Here is a 16,805-nt window from a genome sequence, read left to right as displayed (position 1 = left end):
TTTTTCTTTTGGAAGTTTTTGAAATGTCATAAACAAATTGAAATATTGAGGAATTGAATTGATTGTTTATTTTCCAATTGGGTTTGGTGCTTTAGTGGAAATGTCGAGGAATAGTGATAAGGCTAATACAGTTCTTTTTAGGTATCAAGAACAAAAGGCTGAAGAAGCAGGGTACATTGATTATAACAGTACTGCAAGACCAAGATCTGTTCAAAAAGTTACAAATTTAAAAGATGCAGAGAATTGGAGAAAACAAGTATTGAAAGAGATTAGTCAAAAAGTTACAAAGATTCAAGATGAGCAATTATCAAGTTATCAAATCCGTGATTTGAATGATGAGATTAATAAATTAATGAGAGAAAAATATGCATGGGAATTTCATATAAAAGATAAACTAGGTGGCACTGATTATTTGAGATCAGCCGGTAGGTTTAATGAAGGTGGTGTTCTAATCAGAGGATATAGATATTTTGGGAGGGCAAAGGAACTCCCTGGTGTTAAAGAGATTTTGGAAAAGCAACAACAAGATTTAAAGGATCAAAAGACTAATCAAGAGAATGCAAAGAGTCAAAAGCAAAAAATTAAAGAATTAGAATCAAGAGTGAATTTAGAATATTATGGTTATTTTGATGAAAAGAATAGTAAGGCTGGTGACAGTTTGGGTGATAATGTTTGGGATGAGGTTAATCAAATATTAGGCGATGAAATTACAGTTCCTAAACCAATGGAAATTGAATCTGATGAAAAGGAAATGCTAACTGATGAGCTATTAAAATTTGAAAGAAGTGCAACGAGGAAAAGATCCAAAAAATTAGGAAATATTCAAGATCCAAAAGAAATCACCATAATTGAAAACTCTGAACCTCCATCCCAACAACAGGTTGAAGCATATCTTGTGGAGAGAAGAAGAAAACAATTGAGCGAGAAATATAATATTTAAATGATTAATTAATGACTTATGACGAATTCTTAATGTAAAATGCTACAACTCTATCTTCTTTTATCATGACAAGACTTAAAAATATATACAATGCTTTAAAATAATAATATAACAAAAAGTTCATACAAAGATCTTAAATCATCAATTGCACAAACAAAAAAAAACACCACAACTCTAATAACTTTTCTTGAAAATCATCTTCCTTATATTTCCTCCCCGATTTCTTTCTTTTTCATTTATGATTTCTATAATATTGATGATTTTTTGTACTTTTTTTGAACAAAATTATTATAATGTGAATATGATTTTAAAATAAGAATAGAAAAATATAAAACTCTTGAATATTAGCATCATTAAAATAACCCATTAAAAAACCGTTAAGAAACTTATTTGGTAGCGTTGGCCAAGTAAGTAACTAAATCGTTTCTATCTTTTTCTTTCTTCAAACCACCAAAGGCCATTTTAGTACCTGGGATATATTTCTTTGGGTTTTCTAAATAATCAGACATGGTTTGTTCTGACCATTCAACGGCTTTTTTAATGTTGGCATCGGTGTATGAATAACCTTCAGCTTTACCTGATTGACGACCAAAAATACCGTGTAAATTTGGACCAACTTTGTGTGGACCACCTTTTTCAACGGTGTGACATTGTAAACATCTAGTTTTGAATAAAGTAGCACCTTTTTTTTCGGAACCTATAAAGAAATTTTGTTAGTGGGATGATCTAAGAGCAATGAAGATGAATTGTTATTCAATGATGAGTACTAACCTTTTTTGAATGGAGCTGGCATTATGAATATAGGTGTGTATGTGTATGAGAACGACTTCTAAAGAGTGAGTTTTCACAAATGTTTAAAAAAATGGGTATGTTTTTTATTTATATAATTTCAGGCCAACTCAAAAATTTTTCATTGACGTGAATGGTTGAAATTGTTTCCCGATTATAATCAACTAGAATTTTATTGGGTAGAGTGTGGTTGGGGACACAGTATGGGAGATGGTGGGAGAGAATGAAGGGAATAGTGGGAAAGTGAGGGAGACAACACACATTAATAAGCTGATAGCTCTATAGGGATAAGAGAGAGCTATCATAGCTACTTAACTATATATTCATAGCATATATACTCATCAAGATCGATATCGCCTGTGCCAGCCAATAGTGATCGAGTCAAATCCCATTTTTAGAGTGTGTGGTGTGTACCAATTCTTTACTATGGAGCTTATGTAATATTTATTTCGGTTACCCTGGAAGCATTAAAGGTATAAAGATTAATAGTTTCTAGTAAAAGTATACGTTGCCACCTATATTTCTATTCTCTAGATGCACTCGTATACCTTCTATTCCATCATCACTTTCATAAATGACCATGCTGCAGTCGTTGGGCGTTGTTCTTGAAATATTTCGCTGAGGAACACGGCCCCACGTAATCGTAATAACGTTTCGAAATTGGCGTGGATTCTGGAATAAACTCGAGTAAATAACGAACCTAGGTCCTACACAATTGCTACTCCATCATCAGACTCCATCAGCATAAATCCATAATACTCTTCCATCCTCGTTCTATTTGTTCCTCGGATATCTACTCCCTCTCTTCACTATGGAACCAGTGGCTCCAATTCTTCCATAGATTCCTTCCCTCTCTAAAATTCTGTGTCAAAAAAGAAAAAAAAATCTCATCGGTTTGAGCAGACCACAAGATAAACCAAAAAAAAAAAATTCAAACAGTGTTGAAAAGTCAGATCGATAAAACAGGGATCTATAACAATTCAAACTATGCTTCTAGGTACTTGTACTATCTGTACTTCTGAACAAGCCAAATACAAATGCCCAAAGTGCGATGTTCAATACTGCTCAATCAAATGCTTCAAATCACCAAATCATAAACATGATGAAACCACACCTGATTCAAAACCAACTCAAACATCAGCACCATCTTTAGAGCCATCAAATGATTCAAAGTACTCATATATTTTCAATGATGAAAAAGTTAAATATATGTTGAGTTTCAAATCTTTACAAATTCACCTACAATCAATCTATTCAATAATGAAGAATGAATCAATCCCTTTTGAAAAAAAAATTGATCAAGCAAATGAAAAATTAACTTCATTAAGATCTACAGGTTCACAAGAAAATGAATTAGTTGAAGAATTTTGTCAATACATTACACATTTACTAAATAATAAATCAACTTCATCTTCATAATTGGAATTGAGGTTTCAAAACACCTTTAGCACCAGGTAATTTAACTCTGAAAATTGCACCACCAAGATCATCAGGTTCAGCATCTAATTTGGTTGGATCATCAAGGTGTAAATTAGCACTAGTTACAAACATTTCATCATGTTCAACACCACCAAATGTTACTGCTGTTATTCTTTTAGCTGGGAATTTAAATTGTTCAACAAGTTCACCTTTGGAATTGAAATGTAAAACTAATGAAGTACTGAAAACTGCTGTATAAATATCACCAGTTTCAGTTATAGCAAATCCATCAGGTTCTGGACTTTCAAAATTTGGTAAAAAATCTTTGATATTAATAAAAGGGGTCTTGTTTGATAATTCACCAGTTTTCAAATCATAATCAAATTTATAAATTATAAATTCTAATGAACTTGTCCAATATAAAGTTTTACCATCTTTTGACCAATTAATACCATTTGAAATTAAAACGTGATCAACTTTAGTTGTTATTTCACCAGTTTTAGAATCAATTTTAACTAATTTACCTTCATCAATAGGACCATATTCAAAAGATCCCATTAAACCTTGCCAAATATCACCATTTGGATCAATATTACCATCATTTGATCTTAATTTCCCATGAGTAATTTCATCATACTTGAATTTATATTGGAATTTCTTAGTATTGAAATTATATTCAGCAATACCTCTTCTACCACCAATTAAAACAATTTCATCCTTATTAGTTAAATAAACAACTCCAAAATATTCATCAGGTGTAGCAAAAGCTTCATGAGATTCTTGAGTTTTCAATAATTCATCACTTGTATATTCTTCAGAAGTTGTATTTGCTAATGAAACCCTATGTAATTGACCTGCAATTATATCAACCCATAAAAATGTATTATTCGATGGATTATAAGTTGGACCTTCTGATAATCTACCAAAATAATTCAAAAATGGCTAAAAAGTCTTGTTAGTTTGACCCCTTGAAATAGATGTTTTGATAGCATACTTTTTCGATAACTGTTTCTTTCACCATTTTTAATGTTTTATTCGATTGCTTGTAAAGAAATAGTTCTACAAAGAATCAATTGAGTTATTCTTTGGCGTTAAATAGTAGTTCAAACAGCAAAAGGACAACACTACTTGGCCGACCCACACAAGTTCAACACCGATTTTTTTGAGCATGGGCAACATTATTGTTTAAGAGCTCCCAACTTGCTATGTTTTATAAAGGTCTAGCAAGAGAGTATGCAATTAAAAATTCAATAATTCCCGATATTATAAGTAAACCAAGGATAGTTGTTGAACATTGTTTAGTATACCTTAAGTGATTGATTTATATGGCAAGATTCAACACCTAGATCTCACAATAATAATATTGTGGAGAAATGGTTTGGCCAACACGCGCGATTCGGTTTTACCAAAAGTTCGAAATCAAAATATTTCTACAATAAGAAGTAAAAAATTGTATAAATTTTAGCATAGAATTTTCTGAAGAATTACTAATATAACAAGAAATCCAGTTCAAAAATATTAAATTCACAAATTTTTGAAAATTTTAATAATTTTAGAAATAAAGTAGATGTGCAATATTTTTATTTTACTTCAAAAGTTTGTTGACCTACTGGTCCCAAATTTTTTTTATCGAATTCAAACAAAGTTAATACTCTGGTATAATTACTGGATTCTTCTCATTATAATCATGTATTTTATGTACCAAAATATCAAAACTAAACAAAATAAATAACATTTTTAAAATTGAATGAAATTGAAAATCGATCACGTGACGAAGCCGAAAAAAATTGTGCAAGTGCCTCCACGAAGCTCTACATTTTTTCATTAATGTCAATTTTAACAACATGAATGCTAATAAATCAAGTAAAAAATCATATCATTAGATAGAGAGAGCTTTGTTGCATTAATTTATCGTTTTTTCATAAAAATAATAGAGAGATTGAGTGAGATATTGTAGGATTTGTCCGTTGTCAATTGTGCCTCCATCATTTCGACGCTTTTTCAAATTAGTGAATTTTACACCAAAGCTGAAAAGTGAGGTTTATTTTGTAAAACTTATATTTGGAAACTTAACTAAATGTCAATATTAAAGTCTAATATTTTATTTTTCAACTAATACACTTTGAAACTATTTTATATTGTACTAAAGTCTGATGTCTTTGTCAGCTTAATAGTAAATATTATGTAATTTGCTCAGAGTCTTATGTCATCAGGATATTAATTTTGTTTCTGGCGACCGTAAAAATTCCACAAGGTGTTCGTTCTGATTATATCTCTTTTTTGCTAAGGGGCACAAAATGAAGATAGACGTTACACACTGGATCAAATTGATTGAGCTGGTATTTTACTATTTTGCAAAGGAATTCCAATCTCTTATTTTGTGCATTGATATTCTCAGAAAGTGGTAATTGCCAACTGCCAGTGTTGGTTATCCTATCTATATGGAAAAAGGTGAATAATTGCCCAGGTTGATAGCACAAATCAAGTTCCAAGAAAGAGTTGAGAATATCTCCTGAACAAAGTAAAACAGCGAGCTGGGTTGCCTTGATATATACGTGAGATAATGGAAGAAGGCCAACCACAGGATCATACTTTCCTTGTTCATTTCAATTACGCTGGAGATCTGAGCCTTTGTCCTGTGCTAGTCTATCTGTACAAGCTATATTTGTGGGACATCAAGAACAATCGCAAAGTGTGGTCCACAAGTCACAACTTATCTTATATTCGAATTACTTCAACTAACAAGAAAGAGATACGAGAGTTAACTGTACAGCTCAATACGATGAAGTTGACTAGTTAAAGAACCTTTGATTGAACTTCGAATCAGAAGATGCTGAAGAGTTGATACATTTAAGCCGCGTTATCCCGTTCTCAACATTAAAGAAAGAACACACGTAGTTGTAAAGAAGTGTTGGTTTAAAAGATAGACTCATCAGTTGAAACTGAGTTGAAAGAGTTTCGACGTTTGTCTAAGCCAACGTAGTCAGAAGTCAGAAATTGGAATACTTCAATACTTTTGAAATGTTCACGATCAAGGGTCCCAAGTCCCAATGTAATGTCAGCAACTCATTCAAAATTCCCCAAAGAAACAGAAGGATTGAAGCGGGAAATGAATTATAATCAAATTGGCTGGGTTTATTATCTAGGCCTTATAAATGTATAGAATTCATCAAAACTGTGTTTTCCAACTAGTTGTACATTCACTTGTAAATGCATACGATAAGTCATATCTGGTACCGTATCTAGTCTACGGGTTCTATCAATCTGTTCATTTTACCGCCTTTTTCTCTCCTTTTTATGAAGGCTAATTACAAAGTTCTCCTATGAAGTTTAAAAAGTACTCAACGTATATTTTTTTGTTGTGGTTGCAGTTTCCCATCAACTGAGTGCAGAAGTCAAAAAACAAGATTTGATCGTATAAACTTCGGAAGGTTTTGAATTTGATTACATTGGAAACGGGGCCGTTATTGGACAGAATGTTGAGTCGTAGAAGAATCCATTTTCCTTTTTTTCAAGAATTGGAAACTAGCCTTGTACGACTATCATGCAGTAAAAAGAGGACGTTATCGTTAATTCGTCGCTTTCATGATTTGTTGGTTGCATTTTGTGAAACAGACCGGCAGCACAACAATTTTACACAAATACACTTTGAATAACTTGTAGAACTTAAGTTGTTGATCAAAATATACCAAGGTTTCCTGTAAGGTAGGTTGGGACGTAGTAAGGTTAAAACCATAAATAGAATTTTTGGTGTCCGTGTAGAGTTGTAGATGCTTCTCTACAAGATCATCAAATTATTAATCGCTCTGGTGAATTAGCTGGGTTTTTTCTCCAAAAATTGTAAACCATAGACTTTTATCGAGAATCTGAGTAAGTGTAGCCAGCTTAAATTGCTGAACGTATATGTAGTACGGTTTGTTATATTCTTTGATTGCTTCAAAAATGCTAATCAAGTGTAACAAGTTTCACGATGTACGGCCTGTCATGGCTCTCAATCGCAACTTGAAGGATGTGGAAACAAACTGCTCTTGAGTCTTGAAACTTGAAATAAACTACAGAGACATACATTTCACTTGATGATAGTTGTTATTTGGCTAGCCTGTTTGTAAGCCCTTTGGAGTTAGGGGGAAATTAAGTATAGCCAATGGTTACTTATTTCACCAAGATTTCGATGTACGTGTAGAAAAACACCAAATCCGGTATCCATGGTACTTTTAAAATTTGGTTGTAGCTAGCTGTTTCGGTTATCTCAGTGGCAAAATATTACACAAAAGAGAATCATTAATGAGGCTATTAACTACGAGTGATCAAGAAGAAAAAGAAAGACGACAATGTCATTGGGTTAACCATGTCTAACGCTTCATAAAAATAATTCCATCCTAGTATTATTATTATTACATGGGTTAAAAAGGTTGTTGTGTAATTGGTCCAGGGCTGATACAGACTAGAAACTGACCCTTTTTAACCTGTAGAATCACCGAATCACCTAGTGGATTTAATTAATTTTGATGTTCCATATCAAAGAAAAGAGAGGGGGCCCAGAACACAGCACACAACATGAGCCAGATACGGGCTAGAACAGCCAGGAAAAAGACGAGAAAGAATTATGATAGTCAACTAGAATACCTATAGCTTTCCATGTCCATTTCTTTAATCAATCTCTACGACATTCATATTCTGATCAAGGATAACGGTGGGTATGGGATTCAGATTGGTACTCAGCTAAGAGTACGTTAGAGACCCGCCTGGCCCTACCGGGGGGTTTAGAATCCTTCCAGCGCGTGCGTGTACCGAATCCAATTTCTAATTTCCAGTTTGCACGCCCATGATGAGCCCATCTTTAGACACGAATATCTCAGCACAGAATGCTTGTAGAGAGATGGTTTGAAAAAGGGAATGTTTAGGGATGGGTAGTCTATGGTATTCTTTATAGTGTATATGAATACCAGCAGTGCAATGCTGGTGTATCAAATGTGTTGCGGAGTCTGTGAACCAAGATTCCTTCGCGGTCGTCTCATGCACAAGATGCTGTTTGGCCAGCTACACAAAAATAAGCAAAAGAAAAAGTGTTGCTCAGTACCAAAGCAGAGGTTTTTTGGTGATTGGATTCGAGGTCTCCTTGGTAAGGATCACACACATGATGATGAGGTTGATGATGATACAACGACAGAGTGCACAAGCACATCCACGGGATGAATTGAAAGAGGGATTTGTGGATGTTCAGAGAAGAGAGATATTGGTTGCAATACAATCCAATTCAACGTGGACTGCTCCTTGTCTAGACCCATTCTTCGGTATTTGTGTAAGGTAATTTGCTAAAAAGGCTCAGAATTTTAAAAAAAAATTAGAGCTTTTTTCGACCCAGAGGTACTTTTTTAATTATTTTTGAAATATAAACACAGGTACATGAATTAAACATGAGAACATCCTTTTTACGTTTTTTACAGAAACAACAGAAATTCAAACATGGAGTTGGTATATCATAATCACGCTGGTGAATTGTTGTTATTTTCATTTGCCCACCCGTTTGTAACCACTTGATCATATATATAACTTGTACACTTCCCACAACACTTTGTGAAACCTAATGAAATACACACACACATTTACAAGCACAACACACTCCTTTCCAAACAATGTCTTCAATACCCGAAGATAACTTTCTAACAAATGATTTATTCATACGGTTATGTTGGTCTATATATTATAAATCTTCAAGTCTTCAGATAAAAGAGTCGCAATTTTACAAAGATACCGAGAATTTGATATCATTAACAAATTTAAACACACAAACATTGATTCATACATTATGTTATCTTTATTTATTGGTTAATCATAAGCGTTGTTTATATTCTTCATCATCATCTTCTCCATCATCATCAAAATTATCATCTTTTCAAACTTCATCAAGACTAAAATTATTATCAAGTTCAAATCGTAAAAATGATGTCGAATTATTTGAATTGTTGGTTATTTTATTTATGATTTCAAATAAAGCTAATGATGATTCATCATATACGCTAAAGACTTGGAGTAATTTAACTCCATTAACTAATACCACATTGAAGAAAAAAGAATTGGTTGTTTTGAAAAAAATTCAATATAATGTTTTTTTGAAAAATGATGAATATACAAGATGGTGCGGTGATGTTTATAAAATTGGTGTTGATTATCAATTAATTTGGAATACTCGTCAACAATCAATTTCAATTTCATCACCTTCATTATACAATTATCCACCAACTCCAAAATCACCAGTTCAAGAAAGTTATTTACCACCACCACCACAAATGTCATTACAACAACCAACTTATCAAGTTTTACAACCAATCCCAATCACACAACTTCCTCAACAATCTTATTATTCAGCCACATCATCATATCCTCCTCAAAAGAGATCATTTAATGAATTCAATTCACAAACTCCATATAATAACGTTTCAAAGAAACAACAATATGAATCAGTTTATAACACACCTACGAAAATTACATCAATTTCAAATTATAACATGTTGACACCAATTAAAAGTTCATACATGACAAGTAACAACCATAATACTGGGGTTATGATTGATAATAATTATCCAATTAATTACAACATTCAACCACCACCACAACAACAACATCCATTGAATTGTTCATGTTGTGCTTTAACTAATTTTACAAATTGTTATCATTCATCTTTAAAATCAATGGTTAAGTTATAAACATATACACACAATTTAATGACACTTTAATGAACACAAATTAACGGACAAATGAACATAAAAGGGGCTATATATATAATGACGGATAGGGATTAACTAAAATAATTGCATACTATAAATAATGGAATATATTGTAGTTCATTATCAAAGTTGTATAAAAAGTTGTTCTATGATTTTGAGGTTTGCGTATTTTAAGCCTCTAGGCTCTGGCTCTCTCTTTTTTTTTTTTTTTGTATGCATTAGTTGTTCCATTTTAGGAATTTACCGAATTGACTCAATTTTCCTCCCTTCAAGGAATGCTTTTTTGGCCTGAGATCTCAAACGTGTTTTATCATTGAGTTGTACATTCCCTGGATGAATTAGGCACTCAGAGCAGAAGCGTAAACGTTGAAAGGAGTGTGTCTTGTATCGTGCCTAGGGCGTACAAATTTGTCAAGAATGAATTGAGATTTTGTTTTAGCTCATGAAACATTTACAACAAGTCATGCGATCTATGAAGAAGTTAACAAAGTTTATTATGATAATCTATCAAGTCAAACACTCAAGTGTAGCATTTACAAGTTATAGCTGGTTGGAATCCAAGCTTGTGATTGGTTATGTTGATTAATTTATACATGTGTAGTTATACTGAATTAATATCCGAGGGTTGATATCATGTGACTGAAAACGTGATCCAACATACGAGGGTCTTATTTTGTATGGCAGCTTCAAGATCCTCTCAATTATAAACTAATCCACCATCAACTAAATAAGATTGACCAGTAATATAATTTGCCTTTTCACTAGCCAAAAAACTAACCAAATTAGCAACATCTTGTGGTTCTTCACCTCTACCTAATGCAATCCCTTCAATATATTTTTTCAAAGTTTCACCTTTTGGTACACCAGTATATTCACCCATTTTAGCATCAATTAAATCCCACATTGGAGTTAATACGATACCAGGACAATAAGCATTCACTGTGATTTGTCTTGAAGCTAATTCTTTAGCAGCAGCTTGAGTTATAGCTCTTACAGCGAATTTTGAAGCAGAATATAAACCCAAGACTCCAAACCCTTGATGAGATGCAATTGAACCTGCATTAATGATTTTTCCTGGTTGATTTAATTCTTCAAATTTTTTAACAGCAGCTTGTATCCCCCAAATTGTTCCACCTATATTAATATCAGAAATTTTTGATAATTCATCAGGTTGAATATCCACAATTGGAGAGATTTGTGCAATTCCTGCATTATTAATAATTGTATTGAATCCACCCAATTTATTAAAAGTTGTATCAACAGCTTGGAACACTTGATCTCTTTTACTTGAATCAGTTGGTATAAAGATTGAATTTGAACCAATTTTTTCAATCAATTTAACAGTTTCAAGGGCTTTCTCCTTTTGAAATGGTAAATCTGTAATGGCAACTTGATAACCGTCTTTTGCTAATTGTAAAGCGATTGATTTCCCAATACCTTGTGCAGCACCTGTGACTAGAGCAGTTTTCAATAAATTAGACATTATGATATTGTTTGTTATATTGAAAAGGAGAAAAAAAGATTTTAAGAAAGGGATGTTTGTTTCAATTTAAATACCCCTTGGAAAGATAGTCATTGCATTTCATCATAATAAGGGTTATTCATTGGATAATTGAGTGTTTCAAATAGGATGTCGCCTTATAAGCAATTCTTAGGAAAGCGTGGTTTTCACCCACAAAGGTGCGCATTTCTGATTGATTCCAAGAGCGCTTACAATTCTCTTGATCAAATAGGCTACTGTGTACTGTGTAATTAGTATTATAAGCGATTGGACTTATGGATTGTATGAGCTAAAGAGCGAATAACCCATTTCAACATGGTTAAAAATCCGAGCCGATTGGTGTAGTTTGAAGTGGAATAATAGAGATGTGCGTTATGGATTGAATGGCTCTAGAGTGGCTGGGTTCTTAGGGTTGGGTTGTTTAGAATATATGGCTAGTAGCATATATACAACAGATCCATCATCATTAACATCATCATCATCATCACCAGTATCAAATTGGTATCAGACGTATCATCATTATCTTTTAGCAGTATACCACCTTCTGATTAACTCCGTTACACTCTGGGGAAAGGTTCAGGGTTCAGCTGATTGATTACTGAATGTAGTATCAAGTTTCAACACAACTCATACAACACCATAACCACACAAAAAATAGAATAAGAAATAAAGGCAATAAACCAATCCATTATAACTAGATTCGATACATATCCACTCAAATTCTTACATCTCCCTCTGCTGCTCCAAACATTTCTGGCCAAAAATTCAAAATTCCTTTATCTGCCAAATTTTCACTAAAAACATTTCAACTTTCAACAAGGAAGACGACACTTTCATCTATTCCAAGCAACAACCACAACCCACGCCTCTGCTGAACCCTAAGCGATCTGAGATTATGAAATGTCAACTGATAATCACTCCCCATCTCCTGATACACTAAAAGATGGAATCATCAAATCAATAACGTTACCCATTTCAAGAGATGAAGATACCAATGAACTAGTGTATGATATTGTCCCAGATGCTTTCATCCTATCTTGTGGTTGTATCCTATCTAAAAACTTTGCCCTTCAACTATCTTCAAATTCAAAATTGAGCTGCCCAATCTGTTATTCATCATCATCATTAGGTTATGATTTAAAACCTTTACAAAATTTATATTATGTATTATACCCAAATGAATTTGAAAATAATCAAAAAAAGGAATCATTATTATCTTTATTCTATTCTGTTGCTAATTCTATAAATGACAAAACAAAAACATCACCATCTAAAAAATCAACAACATTAGTTAAACATCTCAATACCAAACCTACCACAACAAGCACAACACCTTCATCAACTTCATCATCTATTAATGAAACAATACCCATAACTACAAGTTTGAAGCAATTCCCTACAAACTCAACAAATTCAATTACGAATTCCTCATCAATAATACCTTCATTACCACCACCACAAGAGCAATCCATTATATCATCATCACCTTCATCATCTACAATCCCACATCCCAAAACCGAATCACCACAAGAACAAAAAGTTTACTTGTTTGTTAAATGCTTCCCAACTTATAGACGTCATTTCCAATACAACACCCATTCAAAATTCCTCAAGACGAAATCTAAAAATTTTATAAATACTTCAATATCACCATCATCAAAATTTTTCGTATTATTAAGTGTTAAGAAATATGAAGTTTATTCAATATCATCAGATTCTAAAACCGCTCCAATTTTACACTGTTGTGGGAAATCAAATGGTGAATTTGGGTTAAATTTTGAAAATTTACAAAAAATTTCAAATGAAGAATTGATTATTGGTGGGAATAACAATAATGTTGCAAATAATGAAGTAATAAAGAAAAAATTAAACGATTGGGAACATTTATACTGTTCAATAAGTGATGAATATTTAGTCATATCAGGCACAAATGGAATTTTCAAAATTATTGACCTGATTAACCAACCTGGGAAACCAATCTATCTCTACATTTCAAACTTCCCCATCAGATGTATTGAAATCTCCCCCAATTCTCAATTGATTGCATATGGTATCACAGGGAAAGATCGAATCCTGGGAACAGAACAAGCATTAGTGGTCTTACACAAATTAAACAACCAAGAAGGTGGTACTAATAACTCCATTTTCACAAATGATCCAATCACTATAACATTCCCGTATAGAGACCCCATCAACAACTTATCCTTCTCCTCAGACTCAAACTATTTATCATGTTCCACAGCATTAGAATCAAGATTCCTAACAATCTGGGTCAAGAATTATACAGAACCTAAACTAGTTATGAAATCTATAAGATCACTAGACACATCATTGGAGAGTGAAGGTATAACAGACATTCAAATGTTTCCTAATAATCAATACATGATCATAACTTCAGCTTCGTTCAATGCCGCACCAATCATTATTGATAATAACATCTCATCAATAAATGGATTACAAACGGTGGCACAACCGAAAATGCTGCTCAAGTTGGATGAGATTGGTTCATCGATCCACAAGAGTGCTATATCTCCAAGGAACGACACCGTTGCGGTGTTGGATAAGAATGGGTCGGTGTATTTGATATTTGCCACGAGGATGGATCAGGAATCTAAAAGAATATTCATAGTGGACCAGGTTAGTAATGCGTTTAGGAAAAGAGAGAGTGCAAGTTTGAAGTTTTCTAAAGATGGGCACAAGTTGTATATATTGGATAGGAAGGGGATTTTTTATATTAATGATTTTGCAGCTGGTTTGCCACAGAATCCTGAGATAACTAGGTGTAAACCTCTATTATGGGGGGATTGAAAATAAAAGGACCTTGTCATATAAACTACATTGTAGTGAGAAATGAAAAAACATACATTAATTATTAAAACAAACTCTTTTTTTATTACACTTTTTTTGAGAATGATAATCATACACTATGAATAATATACGAATACACTTAACGTATCAAACGTTAAAAACACCCATCTCACCCCAACAAATTATTTATATTCATAACCTTCTTCTTTCCATCACCTTTACCCTCACCATCCTGTTCATCATTCTTACACTCAAACCCAAAATCACTCTTGAATATAGGAGTAGTCTCATTTGAAGAAGTTGTATTATTCGAACTAAGCGTGGATAAATTCGAAGGCAGTCCCGATGCCGAACCTCTATGAGGTTTAAAACTTGGTGATAAATAAACTGCATTGGTTGGAGGTATGCTAGTTGACGAAGTTGTGCTGTTTTGTCTCTTGTTTTGATATTGGAACGGGTTAGGGAAGATATCATGGGCAATTGAGGATCTTCTTGATGTGTTGTTTGAGTATTCTGAGAAATATCCAGATTGTGAAGTTGGTTGAGTGTGAGGCTGTTGTTGTTGTTGGTAATCATATGAGATTGAACTGTTTCTCGAAGATGGACCTCTTGATAAAGGTGATGCGGAAAATGGTGAGGATGAAGTTGGGTTTGAAGTTAGGATTGTTTGTGCAGAATGTCTTCTTAATGGGATGTGTTGTTCTTCTAAAAATCTCTTGACTCCTGGTTGTTGTTGTTGGAAAATTTCTTGGTTTAATGAAGATGATCTTGCAACGTTTGCCGGTGGTAACATTTGTTGTTGAGATAATGAACTTAGTAGCATTAAAGGCTGTGAAGAGGAAGTGGAATTAGTTGGCGCAGCAGGTGTTGATTGTGTAGCGTGTAATGGGGGTAAAGTTTGATGTTGATTTGGAGGTAATGAATGGAAAGGTTGTTGTAAAAGGTGTTGTCCTTGTCCTTGTTGATTTTGTTGAAATATTTGAGTATTAAAAGATGGAGAATTGAAATGAGGAGGATGTTGTTGAGGATAATCTTGATAATGATTTGGTTGAGCTTGTGGAGGTGGTGGTAAAGGTTGTTGTTGAGGATGATGATGATGAGTTTCTTGTAATATAGCTTGAGATGAAGCTCTTCTTCTTCTATTTGCACCACCATTCCACCAATTTTTAATAGCATTATCGGATCTACCATTTAAATGTCTTGCAATTTCAGCCCATCTTTTCCCATATTTTGCCACCAATTCTTCAATTAATTGACCCTCTTCAGGAGAAATTGGATTTCTATTTAAAGAAGGTTTTAAATTTTGATGATAACGTTCTCTACATTGTTTTGGAGTTCTTGAGCCTAAAGCTTGAGAGATTCTAACCCAATTTGTAGCACCAAATAAATTGATTGATTCAATTAATTTACGATCTTCATCAGGAGACCAAGGACCTCTCCTCAAATTTGTTGAAGATTTTGAAGAAGGAGGTTTGTTGTTGTTGTTATTTTGTTGACTCATCTGTTGTTGATTTTGCTGTGGAGTTGAAGAACCAGATGAAGAAGTTTGTTGTTGTTGTTGTAAATGATGGAAGGGGGATATGGGTTGAGCTGAAGCATTCATGCTAATGGATAATAAGCTGTATTGTATAAGGTGTATATCCTTTCAAAGTTGATCAATTATGGGTGAGCCTTTTCGAGGATTTAATAATAGAAGTAGGTGGGTAAAGTAGCACTTTGATGAGTCAGACCAGCTGTTTTGCCAAAGAGGTGATGATATAAAGGACAATGATTGATACTTGTTTATATGGGTTCAGTTGTTATTGTTGTTGTTGGTTGTGGTTGAAACGGACGGGAAGATTGTTTTTGAAATTTGTTGTTGGACGTTTTCGTTTTGGATTTGGATTTCAGCGGTTTTGAAGCAAGGCAGCCAAAGAAATTGGAATTAGTTGACGGAATAGAATTAAAGGTGGATTAGTTGGAGATTAGATAATGAATTGATTTAGTTGATGATAATTTAATTAGTTATTTAATTAGTTATTAGTTATGTATTTAAGTAGTTGTTTAGTTAATTACTTCGTTGTATTACCATTTGAAACAGCAATGGTCTGTGTTGCAACGGTTGGGAGCATTAACACCTGGTACCTCCCAGAGATGGTATTCCATGAATACCCGTGGCAGACATGGGCTTAGGAGAGTATCAAGTTGATTATAGTAGTAGTTAACTATACTACTATTACTACTATACTACTATACTGTTACTCTATTACCATAATTAATTCTCTATTCCCTTGTTCATTGCAGATCACTGTGCATCACCATAAATAGAATTAATAGAACACCATCGTTTATACCCAGGAATTATATCCCAAGAATAGCAATACAGTCGTACCCAACAGATCATCATCATCATCATTCATTTATTCTTTAACAGTTCACTTCTCATCTTTTCAATCATAGGCTCAAAACACCGGTCGGGTCTTAGATTATTATTACATTGTTGTATCTGGGGAGAAAGAAGAACCTTATTTAAAAGACTAATTAAGTTTAAACAACGGTGAACAATAGACGATAAGAGGAGTAGAGAGACTATGGTATTACACTCATTACCCATGATGAACTGAAACGAATGAGATAACCA

General features: G+C 33.4%; 9 protein-coding genes across 9 annotated transcripts; 5 read left to right on the top strand and 4 right to left on the bottom strand.

Annotated features, from left to right (window-relative positions):
- Positions 1-73: 73 nt before the first annotated feature.
- Positions 74-958, top strand: ISY1 (Isy1p). The gene has a single exon (XM_019186146.1). The coding sequence runs from the start codon at positions 101-103 to the stop codon at positions 938-940; it is 840 nt and encodes a 279-aa protein (XP_019041837.1). The 5' UTR covers positions 74-100; the 3' UTR covers positions 941-958.
- Positions 959-1,326: 368 nt separating this feature from the next.
- Positions 1,327-1,733, bottom strand: WICANDRAFT_76799 (c-type cytochrome; the record flags this gene model as incomplete). Its single annotated transcript, XM_019184451.1, has 2 exons — positions 1,327-1,637; positions 1,712-1,733. The coding sequence occupies 2 exons, from the start codon at positions 1,731-1,733 to the stop codon at positions 1,327-1,329; spliced, it is 333 nt and encodes a 110-aa protein (XP_019041836.1).
- A 983-nt stretch (positions 1,734-2,716) lies between these two features.
- Positions 2,717-3,148, top strand: HIT1 (Hit1p; the record flags this gene model as incomplete). The annotated part of the gene is made up of 1 exon (XM_019181202.1): positions 2,717-3,148. One exon carries the CDS (start codon positions 2,717-2,719, stop codon positions 3,146-3,148), a length of 432 nt encoding a protein of 143 aa, XP_019041835.1.
- On the bottom strand, positions 3,143-4,647 carry WICANDRAFT_66864 (regucalcin; the record flags this gene model as incomplete). The annotated part of the gene is made up of 2 exons (XM_019184061.1): positions 4,143-4,647; positions 3,143-4,090 (listed from the first exon to the last, which is right to left on the bottom strand). The coding sequence occupies exons 1-2, from the start codon at positions 4,167-4,169 to the stop codon at positions 3,143-3,145; spliced, it is 975 nt and encodes a 324-aa protein (XP_019041834.1). The 5' UTR covers positions 4,170-4,647.
- A 1,064-nt stretch (positions 4,648-5,711) lies between these two features.
- Positions 5,712-5,948, top strand: WICANDRAFT_82613 (uncharacterized protein; the record flags this gene model as incomplete). The annotated part of the gene is made up of 1 exon (XM_019185409.1): positions 5,712-5,948. The coding sequence occupies one exon, from the start codon at positions 5,712-5,714 to the stop codon at positions 5,946-5,948; it is 237 nt and encodes a 78-aa protein (XP_019041833.1).
- A 2,836-nt stretch (positions 5,949-8,784) lies between these two features.
- On the top strand, positions 8,785-9,855 carry WICANDRAFT_82612 (uncharacterized protein; the record flags this gene model as incomplete). The annotated part of the gene is made up of 1 exon (XM_019185408.1): positions 8,785-9,855. One exon carries the CDS (start codon positions 8,785-8,787, stop codon positions 9,853-9,855), a length of 1,071 nt encoding a protein of 356 aa, XP_019041832.1.
- A 718-nt stretch (positions 9,856-10,573) lies between these two features.
- On the bottom strand, positions 10,574-11,359 carry WICANDRAFT_27621 (uncharacterized protein; the record flags this gene model as incomplete). Its single annotated transcript, XM_019181393.1, has 1 exon — positions 10,574-11,359. The coding sequence occupies one exon, from the start codon at positions 11,357-11,359 to the stop codon at positions 10,574-10,576; it is 786 nt and encodes a 261-aa protein (XP_019041831.1).
- A 918-nt stretch (positions 11,360-12,277) lies between these two features.
- Positions 12,278-14,185, top strand: PTR3 (Ptr3p; the record flags this gene model as incomplete). Its single annotated transcript, XM_019183034.1, has 1 exon — positions 12,278-14,185. One exon carries the CDS (start codon positions 12,278-12,280, stop codon positions 14,183-14,185), a length of 1,908 nt encoding a protein of 635 aa, XP_019041830.1.
- A 1,156-nt stretch (positions 14,186-15,341) lies between these two features.
- On the bottom strand, positions 15,342-15,686 carry WICANDRAFT_26791 (uncharacterized protein; the record flags this gene model as incomplete). The annotated part of the gene is made up of 1 exon (XM_019181301.1): positions 15,342-15,686. A coding segment is annotated over one exon (345 nt), but the record flags the coding sequence as incomplete, so codon positions are not given.
- Positions 15,687-16,805: the final 1,119 nt, after the last annotated feature.

This window comes from Wickerhamomyces anomalus, assembly GCF_001661255.1.
Source record: "Wickerhamomyces anomalus NRRL Y-366-8 unplaced genomic scaffold WICANscaffold_1, whole genome shotgun sequence".
NCBI classification, from domain to species: domain Eukaryota; kingdom Fungi; phylum Ascomycota; class Saccharomycetes; order Phaffomycetales; family Wickerhamomycetaceae; genus Hansenula; species Hansenula anomala.
Note: the sequence above shows the minus strand (reverse complement) of the source record. Positions and strands in the feature narration are given on the sequence as shown.